This window comes from Neofelis nebulosa, chromosome 10 (genome assembly GCF_028018385.1).
Source record: "Neofelis nebulosa isolate mNeoNeb1 chromosome 10, mNeoNeb1.pri, whole genome shotgun sequence".
Lineage (NCBI taxonomy): Eukaryota > Metazoa > Chordata > Mammalia > Carnivora > Felidae > Neofelis > Neofelis nebulosa.
Window position 1 is genome coordinate 102,138,279 of NC_080791.1, and position 20,695 is coordinate 102,158,973.

General features: G+C 39.2%; 1 protein-coding gene across 1 annotated transcript in view; it reads left to right on the forward strand.

The window, feature by feature from the left end:
- The first annotated feature begins 602 nt into the window (after nucleotides 1–602).
- The window catches only part of LOC131487856 (fatty acid desaturase 2-like protein FADS2B), a 38,390-nt gene continuing 18,297 nt past the window's right edge, over nucleotides 603–20,695 (forward strand). Inside the window, exons 1-5 of the mRNA XM_058689004.1 lie at nucleotides 603–1,198; nucleotides 10,181–10,291; nucleotides 13,194–13,391; nucleotides 14,865–14,966; nucleotides 19,464–19,589. Coding sequence (XP_058544987.1) covers nucleotides 872–1,198; nucleotides 10,181–10,291; nucleotides 13,194–13,391; nucleotides 14,865–14,966; nucleotides 19,464–19,589 — 864 coding nt within the window. The 5' untranslated portion in view covers nucleotides 603–871. The remainder of the gene's footprint in view (nucleotides 1,199–10,180; nucleotides 10,292–13,193; nucleotides 13,392–14,864; nucleotides 14,967–19,463; nucleotides 19,590–20,695) is intronic.

Genomic DNA, 20,695 nt, shown 5'->3' on the forward strand with positions numbered 1-20,695 from the left:
ACCTGAGGCCTTCAGCCCATGTTTCCTCACCTGGAAAACGAGACTAGTTTTCTACCAGGTACTACTAATAGTACCTCCCTCAAAAGACTGATGTGAGGATTAAATCAGATAAAGCAATGGCTTTATCAGATTAAATCAGATGTGACAACCGCTTCATAAATCATCATGCAATCTGGCAAACATCTGTTGCTATTACCTTTAGACGTGTGACAGATTTAGACGGCTTTCAAAGAATAAAGAGAAAAACTAGTTTCCCACTCATTGCTGTTTTTGATACATTTAAACCTTGCTTTCAAAAAATATTACTTAAAAAAATGAAAACCCTAGGGAGAAATAACAGCTGTCATACAGAATATCCCCCAAGTCCCCCAAGCATTCGTGTCATCCTGGAGATTTTGATAGCTTTTGTTCACACGTGGAATTAACAAACCTAAATGTCTCTATCCACAGGCACGCCAGAGAGCTGGGGAACCCAACTCCATGGAGTGGCAGTGTAGGACAGCCCTGTGACTTGAGTCTTGCCCCGCGGTCCTGGGGCCGGCCACAACTTTCAGACCAACTGTGATTGGTCCAAGCTCTTTACCAGGAGACATTTAATGATGAAAGAGGATGCTGCTAAGACATCAGCCCGCAGAGAGAAGGAAGGTGACCAAGCCTCTAGCAGGGCAGAGAAAATCAGGACAGACAGAGAAGTGTGAGGCTGGGGATGAGCTCACTGTCAGGATGGTGAAGAGATAACTAGGTTAAAAAGTTTTCTGTGCAGGCATCACACTGCAGTAGAAGAAGAAGGAAGGAAAAGTGTCATTTTATGGTCTAATCAGAGGCAAATATTAGAAATTTCAGGAGCCAACCCGGAAATCAGAGGGGTACAATGACGACGAAGCTTGAAGACAAGCATGCAGGTAATGGGAACCTTGTAGGAGAGGGTCAGCCATACCTGGGTGAGAAGTATCAAGCGAATGGGAAACCAGTAGCAAATGGGAGAGGAGAGATCTCTGTAAAGCAGGAGGCAAATGGAAAGTGTGGCGTGCCCAGAAAAAGTCTCAACATGTACAGCTGGCAGGAGATCCAGAAACACAATCAGAAGGCTGATCAGTGGCTGGTGATCAATCGCAAGGTCTACGATGTTACTGGCTGGGCCAACAAGCATCCAGGGGGGAGCCGAGTCCTCAACCACTATGCTGGGGAAGATGCCACGGTAAGGAACTCAAAGCTCTGCCTTCTCTCTTCTGACTGGTGGGTGGCTGCGACTTGGCTCTCTTTCCCAAAGCATTTGAGTACGTGCTCAAACTCCACAATTGCTCATCTCCTCCCAAACCAATTTTTCAGGATTCCTATCCTGCAAGAACCTGAAACCAAATAAGCCTCAAGGACTAGCTCCTATTTTGGGATGGGCTCAGATGCTGACAGTGGATACTGTTTGTGTATTTTGGATCTTGTTTTCTCTTGGTGTTGTGTTTTGAATTGGAGTCACTGTTTGCTTCCTGGTTTAGTATAGTTGACACACAACATTTCATTAGTTCAAGTGTACAATATAGTGATTCAACAACTCTATACACTAGGCTATGCTCACCACAAGTGTGGCTACCATCTGTCACTGTCTTTTAAGAAGAAAGTTACAAATGCATGAGTAAAATTTGGGAAAAATCACGTCTGTGCCCATCTAGAAATTTCTCAGGCTCTTATAAATGGGGTGTGTAAAAGGAAGACAGCAATTCACATGATAGGCATCAAAATGTTAATAACAATAACACAAACCTACAATTATGGATAGTGCTTTTCTAACCCAAGTCACAGGATCAGCTCAGATGATGTGTTGGCAAAGATGCAGGCCTTCAACCACCTTGGAAATAACTGATAAACTCACTCAGCTTGAGACAGCTGAGCTGATGAATCTTTAATTTTCTGATGATGTTTATCTCTAAGAAGTTAGGGAAAAAAAACATGATTCCACATCCAATTCTAGCCAACAAGGTGGAATTAATTAATAAAATAAAACCATCAGGACTTTAGGATAAAATACCCATGCCACCTTGGGATTCATATCTTAAGAATGAAAATCCTGAGTGTGGCCAGCCATGTACCCTAGACTTTATGTCAGTAAATCCAAAAATGTTTGGAGAAAAGATTCTTGCAAAGGAAGATGGTTCAAGAAGAATGGGAGGCTCCAGAGGAGTTCTGACAAATGTAATACCCCATAGCTACTCAGAATTCAGGGAGCCTGAGCTTGGCACCTGGATATATGAACGTGGGAAAGTTGTTAAAATGCTCGCAGCCTCTGCTTCATCATTTGTAAAATGGAAATGACCTTACCAATCTAACTGGTTTATGGTAAATGGGACTAATGCTTGTAAAGTGTTTAGCACAATGCCAAACACTTAATAAAGTTTCATTAAATTCTAACTATTATGATTTATCTCACTGGCATCCATAGCCTCAGAGGTGTGATTATTATTTCCTGTTTACCACCAGCTTAGAAATCTTGATTATATTTGGTGTCATCTGATTGGGAACAGAGGAGCCCATGGTGGAGAAGCATCATTCTCTCTAGTGAAGGAGGCCAGGACATAAAGGACCTACAATCAGAGACTTACTCTACAACCTAAGAGGTGTTTGCAGGTTGTGTCCTCAAAGGCAACTGTGGACTAAAGAAAGTATTATCTCTGTGAGCTGACCCTCAACGCATGGCTGCACTAGCCCAGACGAGAGAACCATTCTTTTATTTACATGGAAACTCTCCTCCAAGCTTCCACCCTCCTGATAAAAGGGTAATAATGATAGTCCTTCCCACAAGATCATTAATTTACTCATTCATTTAGTCATCCATTCTAAAACCCTTGTTAAAGGCCGAGCATAATGATTAAGAGTACAGGGTTGGGAATGAAAAAGGCCTGGCTTGTATCTGAGCTCAACTACTTACTAAGAATGTCTTGAGGAGGTTGATGAAGCTCTTGGAGCCCCAGCTCTTTTATCTAGAAAGTGGGAATAACAACACTTTCATCTTAGCCTTGTGAAAGTCAGTAGTACTTATGGTGTTTGGCACAGATTAGATACTGAAAAAATGGCAATGCTTTTGTTTTATTATTGCTTAGTTCTTCTGAGATGGGTTCTAGTTTTCTCCAAAGAAAAGATTCCATAAAACAAAATCAGTATATCTACTCCTGTTATTTCCCATCTGAGTTGTCTGATTTTTTTCAAACTATACGATTTAAAACTAATGGCACAGTGCTAATTATCACAGACTAGGCCCAGTCTTCTAATCTGATGAGAGTTTGCTGGGGAAAAGCCAGAAACAAACTGTAAATCCAAGAAGAATTGATGATATAGTTATCAATATGATAACATATGATGGGCTGTTTTGCAATTATTAAATGAGGATGACAAAGCATTTGAGGACAAGACATGCAAATGAAACAATATTTGGCCACAAGTTTCATGTAAGGCAACAGTATGTTCCAGGACCATGAAAGGAATAAATGCAATCTTGTGATGCATGTACATGAGCAGCATGTCCAGGACAAAGAAAGCAAGTTAAGTATCTTGTGTGCTGGTCAACCCACTTCTTATCTCCGGACACCACACTCTAAGTAGGACACTGAGAAACTTGAGTTCTTTCTCGTGAGGATCAAAGGACAATACGAGAGGGAAATGATGAAAAAAACTTAGAGGAAATATAGAAAAGTCCATCTAGCTATTTGGAGGACTACCATGTGGAAGACAGGAGAGTTGTGTGCAATTCCAAAAGGATGGCATGGAGCCAATGGAGGTGAGGCTAGGGCAGAAGAAGAGAGGATGTGCACAGAGGTGGAGTGAAAATAGGATTCACGTCAGGAGTAAACACCCAGGCAAAATGGGCATCTCAGCTTAGCCGCTTTCTTTTTAGGACAATATTGGCATGTAGTAAGTGCTCAGTTAGTGTCAATGACTCTCATAGCATGAGGAGGAGAGGACGAAGGGAGAGGAGGGGTAGAGAAAGAGAAAGGGGAAGGAGAGGAAGGGAGTTGAAGTCTGAGCCATGTCTTCCCCTTCTTCCTCTTTTTCCACTACACATAATGACACTTCTCTGGTCAGCATCCCTCCTCACCCCCAATCAGCACAACAAAACCAACCAGGATTTCTAAGTATTAATGAAGGAAAGTAATAATAAGTAATAATAGTTGTATCTTCTCTAGGTTGTCAACATTTCTTAAATTATCTGGTTCTCACTGGAACAATGATTCAAGTAGAAAATAGGTGGAGAAGTAGACAGAGAGAGGGGTATTGAGGTGCTAATAGGGGAAGATGGATCATGAGGACATGCTTTCTTTCAGAAAGGCCAATCTGGCAGCCAAGTGAAAGCTGCACTGAAGAAGAGTAGCCAAAATTGGAGGAAGCCCAGGGAATATGTTGAAGATCTGAACAAGGCATTGACCACAGGAATGGAAAAGAGGGGGTGGCTGCAAAGGATGTCTAAGAGACATAATTTATAAAATGTGATGAGTGACTGGTTGAGTAATTGTTGAGAAACAGTCTGTCTGCCTTGTGCATATGTGACATAGTGAACGAGGTGACTATATCCATGACAGAATAGGGAAGCCAGGAGGATGAGCAGGTTTGGGAGGGAGAGCAGAGAGAGAGAGAGAACTGGGGCTGGAGCTCAGCAGAAAGTATCACAGAAAAAAATCTCGGTATAGGGAAGAGCTTTCAAATAATGAAAGTTCTCAAACAATGAAATGAGTTGCAGTGGAAAAATAACCCTTTGCTTATTCCTGTGGGTGAAGGGGAATCTGGGTGACTTTAAGTGAACATTCTCTATTCCGAAAAAGCTTTCTCCCAGATAAAGGGCAAAGACGGCGTTTTCCTTACAAACTTACCTATTCATAATTCATGTACTACCCAAAATATGAGGCGACTTGTTCTAGCCTTTGCCTTGGAGCACATGAGACCAGAGATGGGTAAGCATAAGAGAAATTACTCAAAGATGTGGTAATGCATATGTGGTTGGGTGTTGACTAGTCTGGTGAGCTTTTGTGAGGTGAGTAAATCAAAATCCATGATCTAGTTATCATGTTTTGTAACTCTGTGTGTGTGTGTGGGGGGGGGGGGTGTGTGGGTGGGTGTGTGGGTGGGTGTGGGTGTGTATAAACATTCGCCATTGGTGTTTTATTTCCTGAATTTGGGAAATTTCAACCCACCCCAGACGAACTAAATATAATATAAAAATGCAATTATTTATTGATTTATTTATTTGGTCTGATTTCCAAAGTCTAAGCTCTTAGCCACTAGGCTAGATCCTCATTAAGTTTTAACAGTGACTGAATAAATTAATGGAAGAATTAATAAACCCACTGGGCAGAGTGGGTGCCATTATTATCCATATTTAGAAAAAAACCGAGGTTTGAGAAATAAAGTAATTTGCCCAATATAAACCAGCTTACTCCTACTGCACTGTGCCTTAATGTGAACAGGAAAGGCACACTCCTTGGGTGGTTGTAGCACAAGATTTTCCAAATGGAATGATTGCTGGATTTTAGACCATACACACCCTCCTGGTTGGGTGCCTTTGTGAAGGGCATAACCTCTCAACAGTACTTAAGTTGTAAAGGCAGGCTTTTGTAAAGGCAGGGAAAGTCAGAAGGACTTTCCATATTTTTCTCTTCCTGTAGGGATCATGCTTCTACAATAAAGCACAACTCCCCATCTCCCATTCAATAACAGCAGAAAGTTAGCAGGATTTCTAAGCTATTTGTAAAAGCAAAATAGTCACATCTTTCCTGTGTTGATATTGTTTTGGAAATAATCAGTTTTGGATGAGTGTTGGTACAAATTTATAAATAGATTGAGGAGCAGGATTATGGTTGAGAAGGTAATCAATCAAAAGACTGCCAGATGAAATGGGAGATGCTGGGTAGGGAAGAGAGGCTGGTTGTTAAGACCTATGTCCTCTGAACTCAACACATTTGAATGCTTCCAGCTTTTTCCTTGTTAGAGAAATCCTATACTCATCTCTTCATTCTTCCTTTCCTGTATTCATCAGGCATTCACTGATAATGTGCCATATTCCAGGCAGAGTGAGACAGTAGGCATAATTTAATCAATAACACATGGCCTTAGTCTTCAAAAACTCTTAAATACCTAGGAACAAATTTATCCAAGAAGGTTAAAGACCCACATACTAGAAAATATAAGACATAAATGAGAGAAACTGAGGAAGATATAAATAAATGGAAAGATATTCTATGCTTATGGATTGGAAGAATTAATATTGTTAAAATGTCCATACTACCCTAAACAATCTACAGGTTCAATGCAATCCTTGTCAGAATTCCAATGGTAGGGGCACCTGGGTGGCTCAGTCGGTTGAGCATCCGACTTCGGCTCAGGTCATGATCTCGCGGTCTGTGAGTTCAAGCCCCACGTCAGGCTCTGTGCTGACAGCTCGGAGCCTGGAGTCTGCTTCGGATTCTGTGTCTCCCTCTCTATCTCACCCTCCCCCATTCATGCTCTGTCTCTCTCTGTCTCAAAAATAAATAAACATTAAAAAAAAAGAATTCCAATGGTATTTTTCATAGAAATAGAATAAACAATCCTAAAATGTGTACAGAACCATAAAAGACCCCAAATAGCCAAAGCAACAACTAGCAATCTTGAGAAAGAAAAAACCTGGATTTCAGTACATGATACAAAGCTACAGATAAATGGATAAAGAAAATGTGATACCTATGCACGCACGCTCACACACACACACACACACACACACACACATAAATACACACACACAAACACAGTGGAATACAATTCATCCATAAAAAAGAATGAAGTCTTGCCATTGGCCCCAACATGGATGGACCCATAAAGCATTATGCTAAGTGAAATATGTTAGACAGAGAAAGACAAATGCCATATGATGTTATTTATATGTGGAACCTAAAAAAGAAAACAAAAAACCAAGCTCATAGATACAGAAAATAGATTGGTGGCTACCAGAGGCAGGTTTCTCCTGTGAAGAAGCTCAAAAGTACAAGCTTCCAGTTATACTAAAAAAATCATGGGGATATAATGTACAGCATGATGACTATAGTTAGTAATACTGTATTGCATATTTGAAAATTGCTGAGAGATTAAATTTTAAAAGTTATCACAAGTGAAAAAAAAATTGGGGATTACGTAAGGTGACAGATGTTAACCAGACTCACTGTGGTGATTATTTTGCAATGCATACGAATATCAAATCATTCTGTTGTACACCTGAAGCCAAGGTAATGTTATATGTCAATTATACTAAATTTTAAAAAGAAACACAAAAAGACCACCTGAGAAGGGGCAAGTACACAGCTTCATTAAAATATAATTTGAAAAGTTATAGAAGCTAGAGGAGCCCAGAGAAATCATAAATAACTTTACTGAGTTAGGGGAGACAATTTGTAATCTGCATCTTGAAGGATGAAAAGGAATTTTTATAGAAAATGGAGGAAGTCAGTCAAGACAAAGGAAACAGTATGTTCAAAGTTTCAGAACAATAGACAGGAATGGAATATTTATTGAATGGAGAGAGTTCAGGTCTGGTAAACAAGATGGTTCATGAAAGGTAATGGTGAAAGGTGAGCCTGGAGAGGTAGGTTGGAGCCAGAGGCAATGTGAGGGGATTAAAACCTAATGTGGGAAGATATTACTATCCGCCCAGCAGATACATGCTGATTTTAGCATCATCCCAATCTGAAATCACTTCTCTCTTAAGAGGCCTTTGAGAAAAGTAATTATACATGTTATGACTGGAATAAACCCTTATAGCTTCATGGCTGTAAAATCACATAGCCTTTAGTTCAAATCCTAGCTTACTATCTACCTAATTATTGTGGCATTTTGGACAAGACGTTCTCTCCTCTGAGACTTGGTATCTTTATCTTTACAGAAGAAGCAATGGAATCTCATAGATCCAAGGTGATGGTTATGAATTGGCCCATAGACTCTCTTGTACACAGGATATACACAACAGATGTTAGAACTATCCCCTCTTCCTTTCAGTTTACCCACTCTCCTTCCTTCAGCAGGAATATACTTGCCCAAGAGTGTTGATAACATAGCCTGTTTTTACAAGTCTTTCAAAAAAAAAAAAAAAAAGGATTTCACGACTTCCACAATATCCAGACTCTATTAGGAAATGCTTTTACATCAAATATCTAAGACTACCCAAACTCCTTTGTTATGCTGCTCATCAGTACAATGAAAAGAGGTCCACATAGCAGGGCAATGCCTACTATGCTGGAAAATTCTGTTGGTCTTTAGGCTATGTGATTACAGCATTGCCTGCAAATCTTGCTGGGAATCAGAAAAAACGATGAACCCAGAAGAACATTATCGTCAGCATACTGTTCCAGGACTCTGTATGACTGCTCAGAGTAAAACAAAATTTCAATGGCTTACCTTTCTTCTACACTCTTAACTTGATCCATGAGAATGTTTTTCATCCTAATCTGCTTTTAAACAAGTAGAATATCATTTGCCACTATGGATCATTCTGAAATACTTTAATTCCTTTCTTAATCACAGAAAGGCTCTCATCCTGGTTTGGGAAACTAAGTTTTAGACCCACAGAATGTGATAGTTAAGAAAAACTTTTGAAATTATATAGTGCAGAATTTCCCAGGGTGGGTCAGAGGAAGTATGCAGAAACAGAATGAGCAGTAGAGACTGGACTGGTTCTAGCAAATACAAAATCCTTTTTCCATCATTGACTCTAGAGACCCTTAGGAGAAGTAAGTCTAAAGAGTTGGTACTGCACCCTTTTAATTAATGTTATTCATTATATAAACACCTTCTTATAAAGTAGGCTTCTATGTAGTTCTTAGATGTATCCAAGGTTGCTTTACACTTTGAAGATGGAAGGTTCATTATATTCACTAAAACAATTTAGAGTTCATACCACATTAGGCTTTGGAGTATAGGAAGAAAATCTCTGAGTTGTTATATTGAAGAGAATGTAGGTAGTAAGTTATTAGCACTTGAAGTATATATACAAGAAAGATGGCTAATATGTTGATTTGCTTAATCCCTACAATCACTTTATGAATTGGTTGGCTATTACCATCACCCTTATGTTAGAGAAAACAGAAGCACAGACAAGTTCAAGACACTTGTCCACAATTACACAGCTAATAAGTAGAAACCAGAATTTAGGTACAGAAAGACCACTCCAGGGTCCACTATCTTAGTCAGTACTATGGAACAACAGCACTTTAGAGTCATGTGTGTGGCTTCCACGTATTCAAGTTATGATCTTAGTTATATTTCCTCATTTTTGATCACTTCTGTTCTCAAAGCTGCAATAGCAGAAAGTCTAATATCTACCTCTTGGAGAATTCTCCTTCCCCAAAATCTGTTTTATTCTTTGGGAAGGAAGAGAATATCTCTAACTTTCAAATACAAGCAGGATATAGGAACCACCACTGTTTGTCACAGCCTGCTTGAGGTCCTACTTAACATGGACCTGAGATGGGGAAAAACAGTTGGTCACCTCTATGTGCCTGGCTGTCACAACCCTTGCAGAGATTGGCCTAGCACTTTTTAGAAAGAATGATGAGACCCCTCCAGTGAAAAACTTGTGAAGAGCGTGTACTTTAGACAGCTCAGACCTCAAGGGCTGTGCTCCCTTTCTCTCCTGTGCATTAATCCTACACTATCAATGTCAACTTTAACCAGTTTTTTTTAAAAAAAAAAAACTTAATTCAAATGTTTCATTCCTCTTGGCTTTGGCCAGGAACCAAGAGGGATATTTGATGGGAGATGTGCTTTTCACAGCTAGTCATGGTTGCTGCGTGCTTCTATGTGAGCAACTTTTACCACTCTGATGTTGGGCTTTGAAGATTCATCATGGCTCACAAACTCAAGCAAACTAATTCTTCTGGTGCTCAGTAAAGTAAACAGTGATCTCTTCCAATGCTCAGGAATATCCTGGCTGTGTTGGGCTTGCCTAATGAAGCAGTGCCTCAGGTAGGTGGATCTCCAGCATGAAGCTTTCATAGAGTATCTCCAAGGGTAATTTTGATTGTTCAACTTGAAGCATCAACCTGGGGTTAGAAGAAATCCTCTGTAATAGAGTCTGCTGATTCCCAAGATGGGCACAGGATAAGGTAAGGAAGGGGACTATTCTGTAGATAAGCGTGTGTCTTCTAAGACTCTATCAATTCTCTGTGATTTACAGGATGTCTTCAGAGCCATGCACCTGGACCTTGACATTGTAAAATTGTACCTTAAGCCACTGCTCATCGGAGAGCTTGCCCCAGAAGAGCCGAGCCAGGAGAGAAACAAAAGTGTGAGTGGGTCTCAGGACCCTTAAACATATGGAGGGATGGGGACAAAGGCCGGTTGAGCAATTCCTGACATATGCAAGAATTGATCCTTTTTTGTGAGAAACTGACCATTATGCCTAGGTGAGCCTGTAATAGCATAAATGAGTAGTTTCTACATATTACAAAACAATGTCATCCTCCTTAGACATTCAGAACTCTTAAACCTCTGTGTAAGAAAGGAATGAATTGTTTGGTTCTACAGTACCCCAGAAGTTCTGTGTCTCTAAGTACCTCCTTTATGTCAGGCAACTACCAGATACAACTTTTGTCCAGTGACTGCTTACAATTGCTTGATGTCTGTGCCTATATTCACTGCTAAAGTAAGTTTGATGAAAGCAGTAGATATGTATGTATATTTTGCTTATCTCTGTGTCCTCAAGAACCCACCTGCACAGGATCAGACATGTAGTAGGGACTCCATAAATAGCTACCAAATGAAAGTTGTGAATATATCCTAACAGCAGCCCTTTTTACATTTGGTGAGATTATAGTCCAGGGAAAATAAGTTACTTTCTGAAAGCCCCATAGTTGGTGTATCAAGGAACCAGGATTCCAAGTCACTTCTTTCTGACCCCAGGGAAGGGTGCCACCCTTTCTTTCTCTACTACTTTGGCCACCTGAAATACCATCTTCCAAAGGACAGGGTCTTTATAAGATTAGACCTTCACTAGGATGATTTTACATAAGGCTTAAAAGGATTTTGACTAATATCGAGCATTTCATTTTTTTTTTTTTTGGCAATCTGTTTTGTTAAAGCTGCTTACATTCTGTGTAATTCTTCTGAAACAATTTGTACCCAATATTGACCCATATATCACTGTGAGGAGAATAGAATTAGCATTATACTTCTGCTTCAGGAAATGAGGAAACAAACTCACTGAGGAACAGGCAGATTCTGAAGATGTATAACTCATTTTGTGTAGACCGCAGACAAACACTTAGGCTCACCCTTCAGGCCCACATGCATCCCACACAGCTGTGTGTCAGAAAACCCAGCCCTGTATTTGGCAGCGAGGGCTCTGAGGCTGCACAGCTTAGATTCACAGCCCAACTCTGCCACAGGTTGTATGGGTTCAGGCCACTTCCCAAACCTCTCCATGGCTCAATTTCTCTCTCTGTAAAAGAGCGACGACAGTTGCACCAACTTCCTAGAAGATATTGGGGAATTATGGAAAGAGTTAAAAGCGCTTCAAGTGCTTAGAACAGTGTCTGGAACATAGTAAATGCTCAATAAATTTTAGATACTGTCATCATGAACTCACTCGTGGCACCAGCAATTGACAAACCTCCAGATATGTCGCCATCATTTAGGGCAGGAGACTCTAGGTTAAACAAAAGAAATTGATGCAAAGCTTAATTGTTTCTGCTAAAATTTTCTTGAAGGAAAAGAAAATCCACTAATGGTTGATAACTATAAGACAACCATTCATTATCTAAAAGAGTATTGGTTTCTGGGGGGTAAAGGTCTGCCAAAATTTTTCTTTAGTGTATCTATGTAGATACTATGTATGTGTGCAAAATAATACATATATACTCAGATATATGTCTATAGACAATTAATATGAGCACAACACTTGTGTCAGAAAGCATAAGTTGAATTCCTGCCTCTATCACCTACTTGCTGATGATTTCAGACCAGTGCTCATCTGGGCTTGCTGACCCCTTACTCTGTACACTAGATGAGTTGGAAAATATGACCAGGTTGGCAAGCACTCTAGAGATGCCTCTTAAAGTTATCCATGGTCACCAAAATTCCAAAGTTGATGGAGGCTTGAGAGATGAACCCAGGAAACAGATCTTTTAAAAGTTGAATCAGTGAATTTTTTTTTGCTTCTAGAATTATGTTCATAGAATTTGCTTCTAGAATTATGTTTATATATATATAAATTCTCTCCTTTCATGTATCTGAACAATCCTGCTCTCTTTCTTATGCTCTGGTCATTATATCACCTGTCCTGGTTTCAAACCCATTCATTAGTCATTAAGCAAAGAGATATTTCTTTCCAGCCCTTGCACTGACTCTACAGTCTGACTGGCAATCTTATAAACCAATACTAGCCTTGCTCATGCACCCACATGCACATATGCATGTTACATAAACACAGAACCAGGAAACCCCCACCCCCCACAACACATATCAGCACACACACACTAATGCCACCAGAAATCCTGCCCTGTTTCTAGGGGTCCAGCAATCAGCTCACAAGAAAGTCATCCTTTGAGCTAATCCAAGTGAACAGCATTTTTTTGTCCATTTTTATTTTATTTTTTTAAATATAATTTATTGTCAAGTTGGCTTCCATACAACACCCAGTGCTCATCCCAACAAGTGCCCTCCTCAATGCCCCTGCATTTTTCTGTGTTCATCATTTTAATGAAAGTGTTCTTTGCACATACTGAACTGCTGATGATGTAGAAAATTCTGTGTAAACTGTACCACTAACTACGGTAACACAGATCCATATAGACAACACAGTTCTCCAAAGCATTATTGAAGATCAATCAGTCAATACCTGAAGCAATACTGATGGTTTGAAAGGCAACAGTTAGACACAATAACCATCTTCACAGCCCCCCTGCCAAAAAAAAACCCCACAAATTCTGGCCTCCAAAATAGTTTGAGGACAGTTTACAAACTACTACTCCTCTTTCTATTCTCCAGGGGAAAAAAATGTTATCATAACTTTTCAAAAAAGTTTTGTTTGTTCATAGTTTTATGTTTTTAATTTTGCCCAATTAAATTTATTAATATAATTAAATTTGTATTCATAAAATTAAGGTACTAATAAGGTAATATAATGGATTATTGTGTTCATTTGTGTTCCCTGAGGGAACTAATTCCTTCTTTGAACATTTATTTCTCAGTCCCAGTTGGTGGAAGATTTCCGAGAATTGCGGAGAACATTAGAGGCCATGAACATGTTCAAGGCCAACCCAGCGTTCTTCTTCCTTCACTTCGTCCAGGTCTTGATTTTAGAAACTCTGGCTTGGCTAATAGTGTGGCATTTTGGCAGTGGCTGGGCTGTGACAATATTCATCTCCTGCCTTCTCACAATTTCCCAGGTAAGCACATACCCTAAAACCAAGCAGTGGCTTTAGGGGACGATTCAGAATTGTCTCCTTCTCCCTTTAGACCTGCACCAGCTGCTGTCTGACACCTCCTAGCAAGCTGCTCATCAGTGTCTGACACCAGCAAGTTGCCACACCTTGCCAGACCCCAGTCTCTTGTCTGTAAAATAAGGATAATTTTTATGGAAATGTTATCTACTAACCAAGTTAACGTGAAAACACCTAGCACAGTGACTGACACATAGGAAGTATTTAATTTATGACAGATGCTAGTCTTTGCCCAATTGTACCCATACCAGTTCAATGACTGAAGTCATTTCCCAGCCATGTAACACTCACCTTTATCTTTTATCCATCTTTCAATTAACAAACAGAGAGAGAGAGTCAAACCAAGAAACAAACTCTTAACTACAAAGAATGAACTGATGGCTACCAGAGGGGAGGGGGCAGGGGGATGGGTGAAATACGTGAGTGCACAAGGAGTGCACTTGTCATGATGAGCACCAGGGGTTGTATGGAAATGTTGAATCACTATATTGTACACCTGGAGCTAATATTACATTGCATGTTAGCTAACTAGAAATTAAATAACACTTAAAAAAAAAGAATGTGTGGATTCCACCATAAATGCCAATCAACTACTGGGACATAGCAGAACATCTGATCAATCTTTGTTGAATGATGTGTGAATCTCTAAACATGGCTTTCTGTGAGTGCAACACTGCATTGCGGACATGAAGGAAAATGCACCTGGTTCCTGCTCTTGGGTAAAGAGTCTTTCAGTGGGAGAGATTCACGTTCAAACTTGTAAACATACAACATGACAGAATGACATTAATGCCAAGGACAGGAACAAACGTGCTGTTGAAGCAGAAAGAGGCATTTAATTCTCATTGGAATAAGTGCAGAAGGTTTTATGGAAAATTAATGTCAATGTTAATTCCAGGATGTATGTTAATTTTTTTTTTGTAAAGTCAACTTGCTTTATTCCTTGAAAAGCAATTCTTTTGGAAACTGGAAAGGAAACATTTGTTTGGTACTTAGTATAAGCCAAGCACTTTGTAGGTATTTAAGTTGCCCAACAGTCCATGAGTAAAATGTTATTATCCCTACTTAGCAGGTGAAGAGCTGAGGTTTGGAGCTACTGAGTAATTTGCCAAGATCATTCTTGGCAAGAATGATTTAGAATCCAAATCTTCCTGACTCCAAAGGCCATACCCTTTCTACTCTTCGCTGGAAGATTTTGACAGTGACAAGGAAAATGTTCTATACTGACAGAACCCCATGCACAAAGGCACGCTAGTGGGAAAGAACACAATGTGTAAGAAATAGAAAGTGAACTTGGCTTGGAGCCAGATAAGATCCCCCACCATTCTTCTCCTATGGGCTTTGAATCTATGAGTGAGCTCATTTATTAATTTCCTCTTGACTTCTCAACTTCTTTAACAACAATTTCATCTCTTCTAGTGTCAGAGTTCATATCTGCAACATGACTTGGGACACCTTTCCATATTTACGAAGTCCAAATGGAACCACCTGATGCAAAAACTTATGATGAGTCATTGCAAGGTACAGGATGTTCATGGAGCATGATGGGATTCTCATGCTCCTAAGACAATGGTTACCACGTTTGTTTGTGCAGTCATATTAGTAAAAAATGTTTGTGCACAAATAGATTCGCAAATATGCTAACAATGTAGATATTACATACATACTATATGTAATATGACATTGTAATATATATGTTAAAATTAAGATTTTAATTGTTTATAAGGAAAGGTTTATTTTTATTTAGGAAGTTCCAACAGTTTTTCTTACCTTAAAAAACTCTTTAGCCAATCCTTGGCATCCCATTAAAAAAACACCACACAGGAGGATTGTGCCTTTATAAATGAAGAGGTGCTCTGTAAAATCATGAATGGGAATGTTCTTAGAAGAAGTCTAAACATTTACTGCTGGGAAGCAACAGGAATTCAGCAAGCCTGATTAGTCTTGGAAGGATAAGGCTATGATGAAATAAAGGGAAGGATGCAGAAGAGATAAAAGTGAAGAAAAAGAGAAAGAGTGGACAAGAAATGTCAGATGGCACTGTTCAAGAGTCAAGGACTGTAAATCCCAGACTGGTGGAAAATGCAGTGGTGATGATGGCAGTTGGTCTTGCCTCCCCCTGTCCAAACTCCAGGAGGGCAGGTGCTTTGTTCTATGAGCCACTGCAGTGCAACACCTAGCAGAGTACCTGGCACATAGTAGGTCTTCAATAGCATTTGTTGAGTGGATGGATGGATAGATGGATGGATGAACAAAGGTAACAGTACAGGACTGCCAAGAGTGGGTTTTAGCTCTGACTTGACAAGGCTTCCTGTTTGATCTTGACTGAGTCATATTCTATCTCTGACTCTCAGTGTTCTCATCTTTAATATTAGGAGTTAAACAGGATGTCTGTTTTTCTATGACATTCTAGGATTTAGTGACTATGTACTCTGGCCCGGATGGGGGAAAATGCCTCTGAGCCTTCCATTAAGCCAAATCTTGCAGCTCATTTTAGGAAAAACTCCTAAGCACTGACTCAGAGCCTACTTGTTTTGCCTTAACACAGTGGTTTTATATTGAACTGAAAGATACTTAAAATAAGTCTTATCAACCCTCTTTCCAGTTGGGCAAACTAAGCTTAAGTAGATTAAGTAACACAGAGTTGGATCTGGATTCATATTAGAATTAAGTCTATTCCTCAAAATGGTTAGAATGATTAAAATTGTCATTTTATGTGATAAGTTTCATTTAACTCGAAAATTTCTATGGGTACACAGTTCTGCCTTCTTTCTACTCATGCTTGATTGACAAAGTGTTTCTGTATCCAGTCAGAAATGTTTACCACAGAATAAAAGCAAAAACAGTTTCTTATGTCCTGGTGAGAATTAAGGTAATTCCTTTTGAGGAAGTCAGAGGAAAAGAAAGACTCATGTGTCTTGGAGGTAATTGACAGTTGACTTGATGCCAGTATAAGTAATATTTCAAGCTCCACCCTTGCTGGTCCTTTTTAAAAAAATCACTGCTTTCCCACTTGTCCAAATTTGTACACAGCTCTCTCTATATAAATTATGTTGCCAGAAACAATTTTGCACTAGTTGAAATGAATATAACCTTGATGACTCATGAACGGAGTAAATAAATAGGAAATGCTCTAAAAGCAAATTGAGTATACTCTACCTTTTTGCAGATAAAACCAGTGATTTGTGAGCAAAATGAGTGTAGGCTTCAAACTACCTGTAGGAAGGAAAGGTGGACAGGAGGGAGGCAGCAAAGAAAATTGTAATATAAACAGCAACAAAATCACCTTCTACATACATCACAATTTTAAATTTCAAAACTTGACTTACTATCATTTTACCCTTGCCCTGATTGGGGTGGAGTTGTTTTGTTTTGTTTTTTTTTTTTTTTTTGGAATTTTCACTCACTAGCTGTGCTAGTAATTGTGTATGCCTGGTCTTTGCAGTGTTTGTGCAATAAAAGAGTGCTTCTGAAAGTATACCGTGAAATTTCTGCGCATATTTTGGACTCTTGTGCAATGTTCAAATCAAAATGGGCTCCCTGTAGCATATTTTTCAATGCCCCCTCCCAAGATGCAGCATGCACAGTTTGAAAACTATAAGAATCAAGAATCAAGGATTATACTAGGGACAAAGAGACAGAGTATTTGATATTAAGACCTGCCTTAAAAATCTGGCCTATCCTCTTTCCAGGACTACATCCTAAAATAATTTTGGGGGAGGGGTGTGAAGCATGTTATTTCCTTTAATATTTTTCTCATCCATTCCACAGATGAGGAAATTGCCCAAGACCACACATACCCAGTAGCAGGGCTTTGAATTCAAGCCAAAAAAAAAAAAAAAAAAAAATGGCTTCAGGCCAAAGTTTGGATTTCTCAGAATGCACCAAGAAAGGACCTAACTTGGGAATGAGGAATGACCTAGGGTGGTTTCTGTATGAAATTGGGTGCAGGGGCAGCCTATTTGCATGTAGCTGATAATCTTCACTTCCAGCTGGATCACTCTATCCCTCGCCTCCAGTAATTGTGGCTTCCAGACCGAGGGGTAAGGGTAGAGCCAGCTGCTTTAGATCACAATTACTCCCATCACTGTTCTAAATTCCAGGACCTTGAGTTGTCAAGATCTTCTCCCTGACCTATCATGAATCAAAATTTGTCTCTCCTATTACCAATTTCCACAGATAGTCATTGACTGCAAGAGTACAGTTAAAATGTTGGCTTTCAAAGCATTTAATTAACAAAGTGAATCACTGCTTATTGCAGTGTCCTTGTTTGTCTATTGCTCCCATAGGTTGTATGTTTCATAAGTATGGGAACCCCATTTTATCATGTCTAACTCTATATTCCAAACGCTTGTTTCAGCGTCCGATGCATGGGATGTACTTTAAAATAAATAATGAAAAGAGCAAGTGCATAACTGTAAAAGTGAGTGGGTGGTATGCAGTCAGATGCAAGAAGAGCAGAGTGCAATGAGGACCCCATAGGGGGAGTAAAAATTGATGAGTACAAGTTCAGTTTGACATATCATGAGACATGCAAAGGAAATGTTTGGAAAGTGATTTTCCTTTCACGCATGAGATTTAGCAGATAGATGTGGGATGGAGGAAGAGAGATTCCACTACAAGGATGGTAGGGAGTGTTAGGGGTGAAAAGAGACTATTGCTCCTGAGAGATGGGGTCACCAGGGGTTTGCTAAGAGAGGACTCTACAACAAGGACTATGGAAGGCAGTGCTAACACTTGCAGATTTCCAAACATGCCCATCCCCCTCAACCATGGATGTAGTGTCCAGATCCGCATAGTCCAACAGAAATATAATGCAAGCCACATTAAAATGACATAAATCATTTTAAATTATCTAACAACAACATTTCAAAAGATAACTTTATCACCATATATATATATATGTCACCAAATATATATATATATATATATTCAAAATTATTATCATTTCTACATGTAATCAATATAAAAAATTTTAATACGATATTTTACTCTCCTTTTTTCATCCCGAGTCTCAAGATCCAATATTACACACATACTGCTCATCTTAATTTGACTAGTTACACTTCAAGTGCTCAATAACCAGCGTGTAGCTCGTAGCTATCATATTGGACTGTGAAAATGTAAAACATGTTTAGGCCAGTTATTGAGAGATGCCAAATATGCAATAAAAAACAAATACTCTTTATTCTTATGTAATAATTTATGCAATAGGGGAAAGGAGAGGAAATTGAATTTCTCAATATGCCAACATTTTACATACATCATCTCTTGTCTCCCCCAAACAACCCATGGAAGTAAATGTCATTATATCATATTTACTGCAGATGGAATACAGGCTCAAAGAGGGTGAAATTTACCCAAACCACAAAGCAGTATTTATACATCCAGGATATGAAACCATATTGATGTGCTTCCAAATCCTTCCTCTATTAAAACTTTCATACTGTCATTGAGAGAGAGAAAATCACAAACAACCTAATCAGAGATGATTTGAGCTCAGAGCCAATTGAATTATTTTTATTCTCATTTATCTTTATATGAGATCATGGAAGCCTGAACATGCAGTAATGTGAGCCAAGCCCCCTACAAGATAATTTCAGATTCATGATTCATTTAAATATTCATGAAAGCAGGATTCCTAGGACCATTTTACCCCAAGAGCTAATTGAAGTTTTAGAGATGAGTTTTCTTTATTTGTAAAATAAGAATTTTCTCTGTCCTACTTATCTTCAGAATTTTTAAAATGAGGATCCCCCCCAAAAAAAGGATGGAAAAACATTTCATCTGAACAGGTTTTTGTGAATTTTATGAATTTTCCTGAATCCCATGATTATTTGATTGTAGGCTTTGAAAGGCTCTGTCCAATGGGCCATTCTGTGACCCAGCAGTCAGGGAACAAGTTCCAGAAGCTCAGATATCTTACTTTGACTTTGGAGATGCATGCAGAAAACTCTGAGAGTGAAGGACAACCCAGGAGAGAAATCTTGCAGCTAATGAACCCTCTCTTCTCCTCAGGGCCTGTCAACATCCTGGTGGAATCACCGACACTTCCAACATCATGTAAAAACAAACATCCACCCCAAAGACCCAGATATTGATATGGGTGCACTTTTCCTGCTTGGAGAATTGCAACCTGTCAAGGTATGTTTAGAACTCCTGAGCACTTAAGAAATGTTCCCAAAAGTGATTCCTGGAAATGTCTATGGTCTTGTCCCAGAAAGATGGAGCTGGGGGTTCCCGCTTCAAGCACCTTCTCAGAGCATGTCTCCTTCTTTGAGTCCATGATATACACATGAAATAACTGAATTTGAAGCTGTACAAATAGAAGGAAATGTGGAGCATGTGATTCTTTGGTCTTAAATGACACGCCGCCAACCTCCTATGGAAGGAAATATGGTAACTTGTATCACCCTGCTTGAGCAATCCTGCTCAAACAGATCCCTGCCCAGTGGTCACCACTACAACAGAGGCAACATAAGTTGCTGTTAAGTAGTGAAACCAGATGACTGAAGCTGGCAATGACTCTCCAAAATTTAACGAGGATATGGAGACATTCATTCTCTCAGAGAAAAACATGTCAGTATATTCAATAAGCACTAAATCACAAGTATCTGAATAACTAGTTATCTCAACTAACTCTAGCTCAGTGAGAAGAGGCTGTACTAGTGTTTTTTAGTTTGTGTTCATTTGGTTCATTTATACATGAGCCACAGCCCAAGTGCTTTGTATGATACTTAGACATCTCACCTCTCATTTGGACTTGTTAAACAATAGAGAAAGCAGAGAAAAAGTCAACTCCAGAATTTGTCAGTTGATTTTTTTAACCTCAACTTAAAATCATCATGTAAAGAACTATTACTAAATGTTTTAGGAGAAAGTCTTACTTCAAAGAAGGAGGTACAAGGGTAACTACAGAAAGGTCTCCCCCCTCTAGAGATATGGTAGATCCTGAGAGTCAGGTGCTTAGAAAGAGGCTGCTATTTCCTAAAACAACTAAGGGGTTTTATTGAGAATGTAGTTCTGTCAGTTGCTGCCTGCACTTTGGGCTACATAAACCAAAAATTGTGTAACTTTTTAAAAATAAGTTTTCCCAGCTTCAGAAGACTGTACCTTCTTCTCCAGTTGAATTAGGAAACAAATCTCTTGGCTAGACTTAAAAAAAATCTCTGGCTGTGATCACAAATCAGTTGCTTTTGACAATGGCTCCACAAATAAGTTGGACTTCTCTGATGTTTGTGGACTCCTAC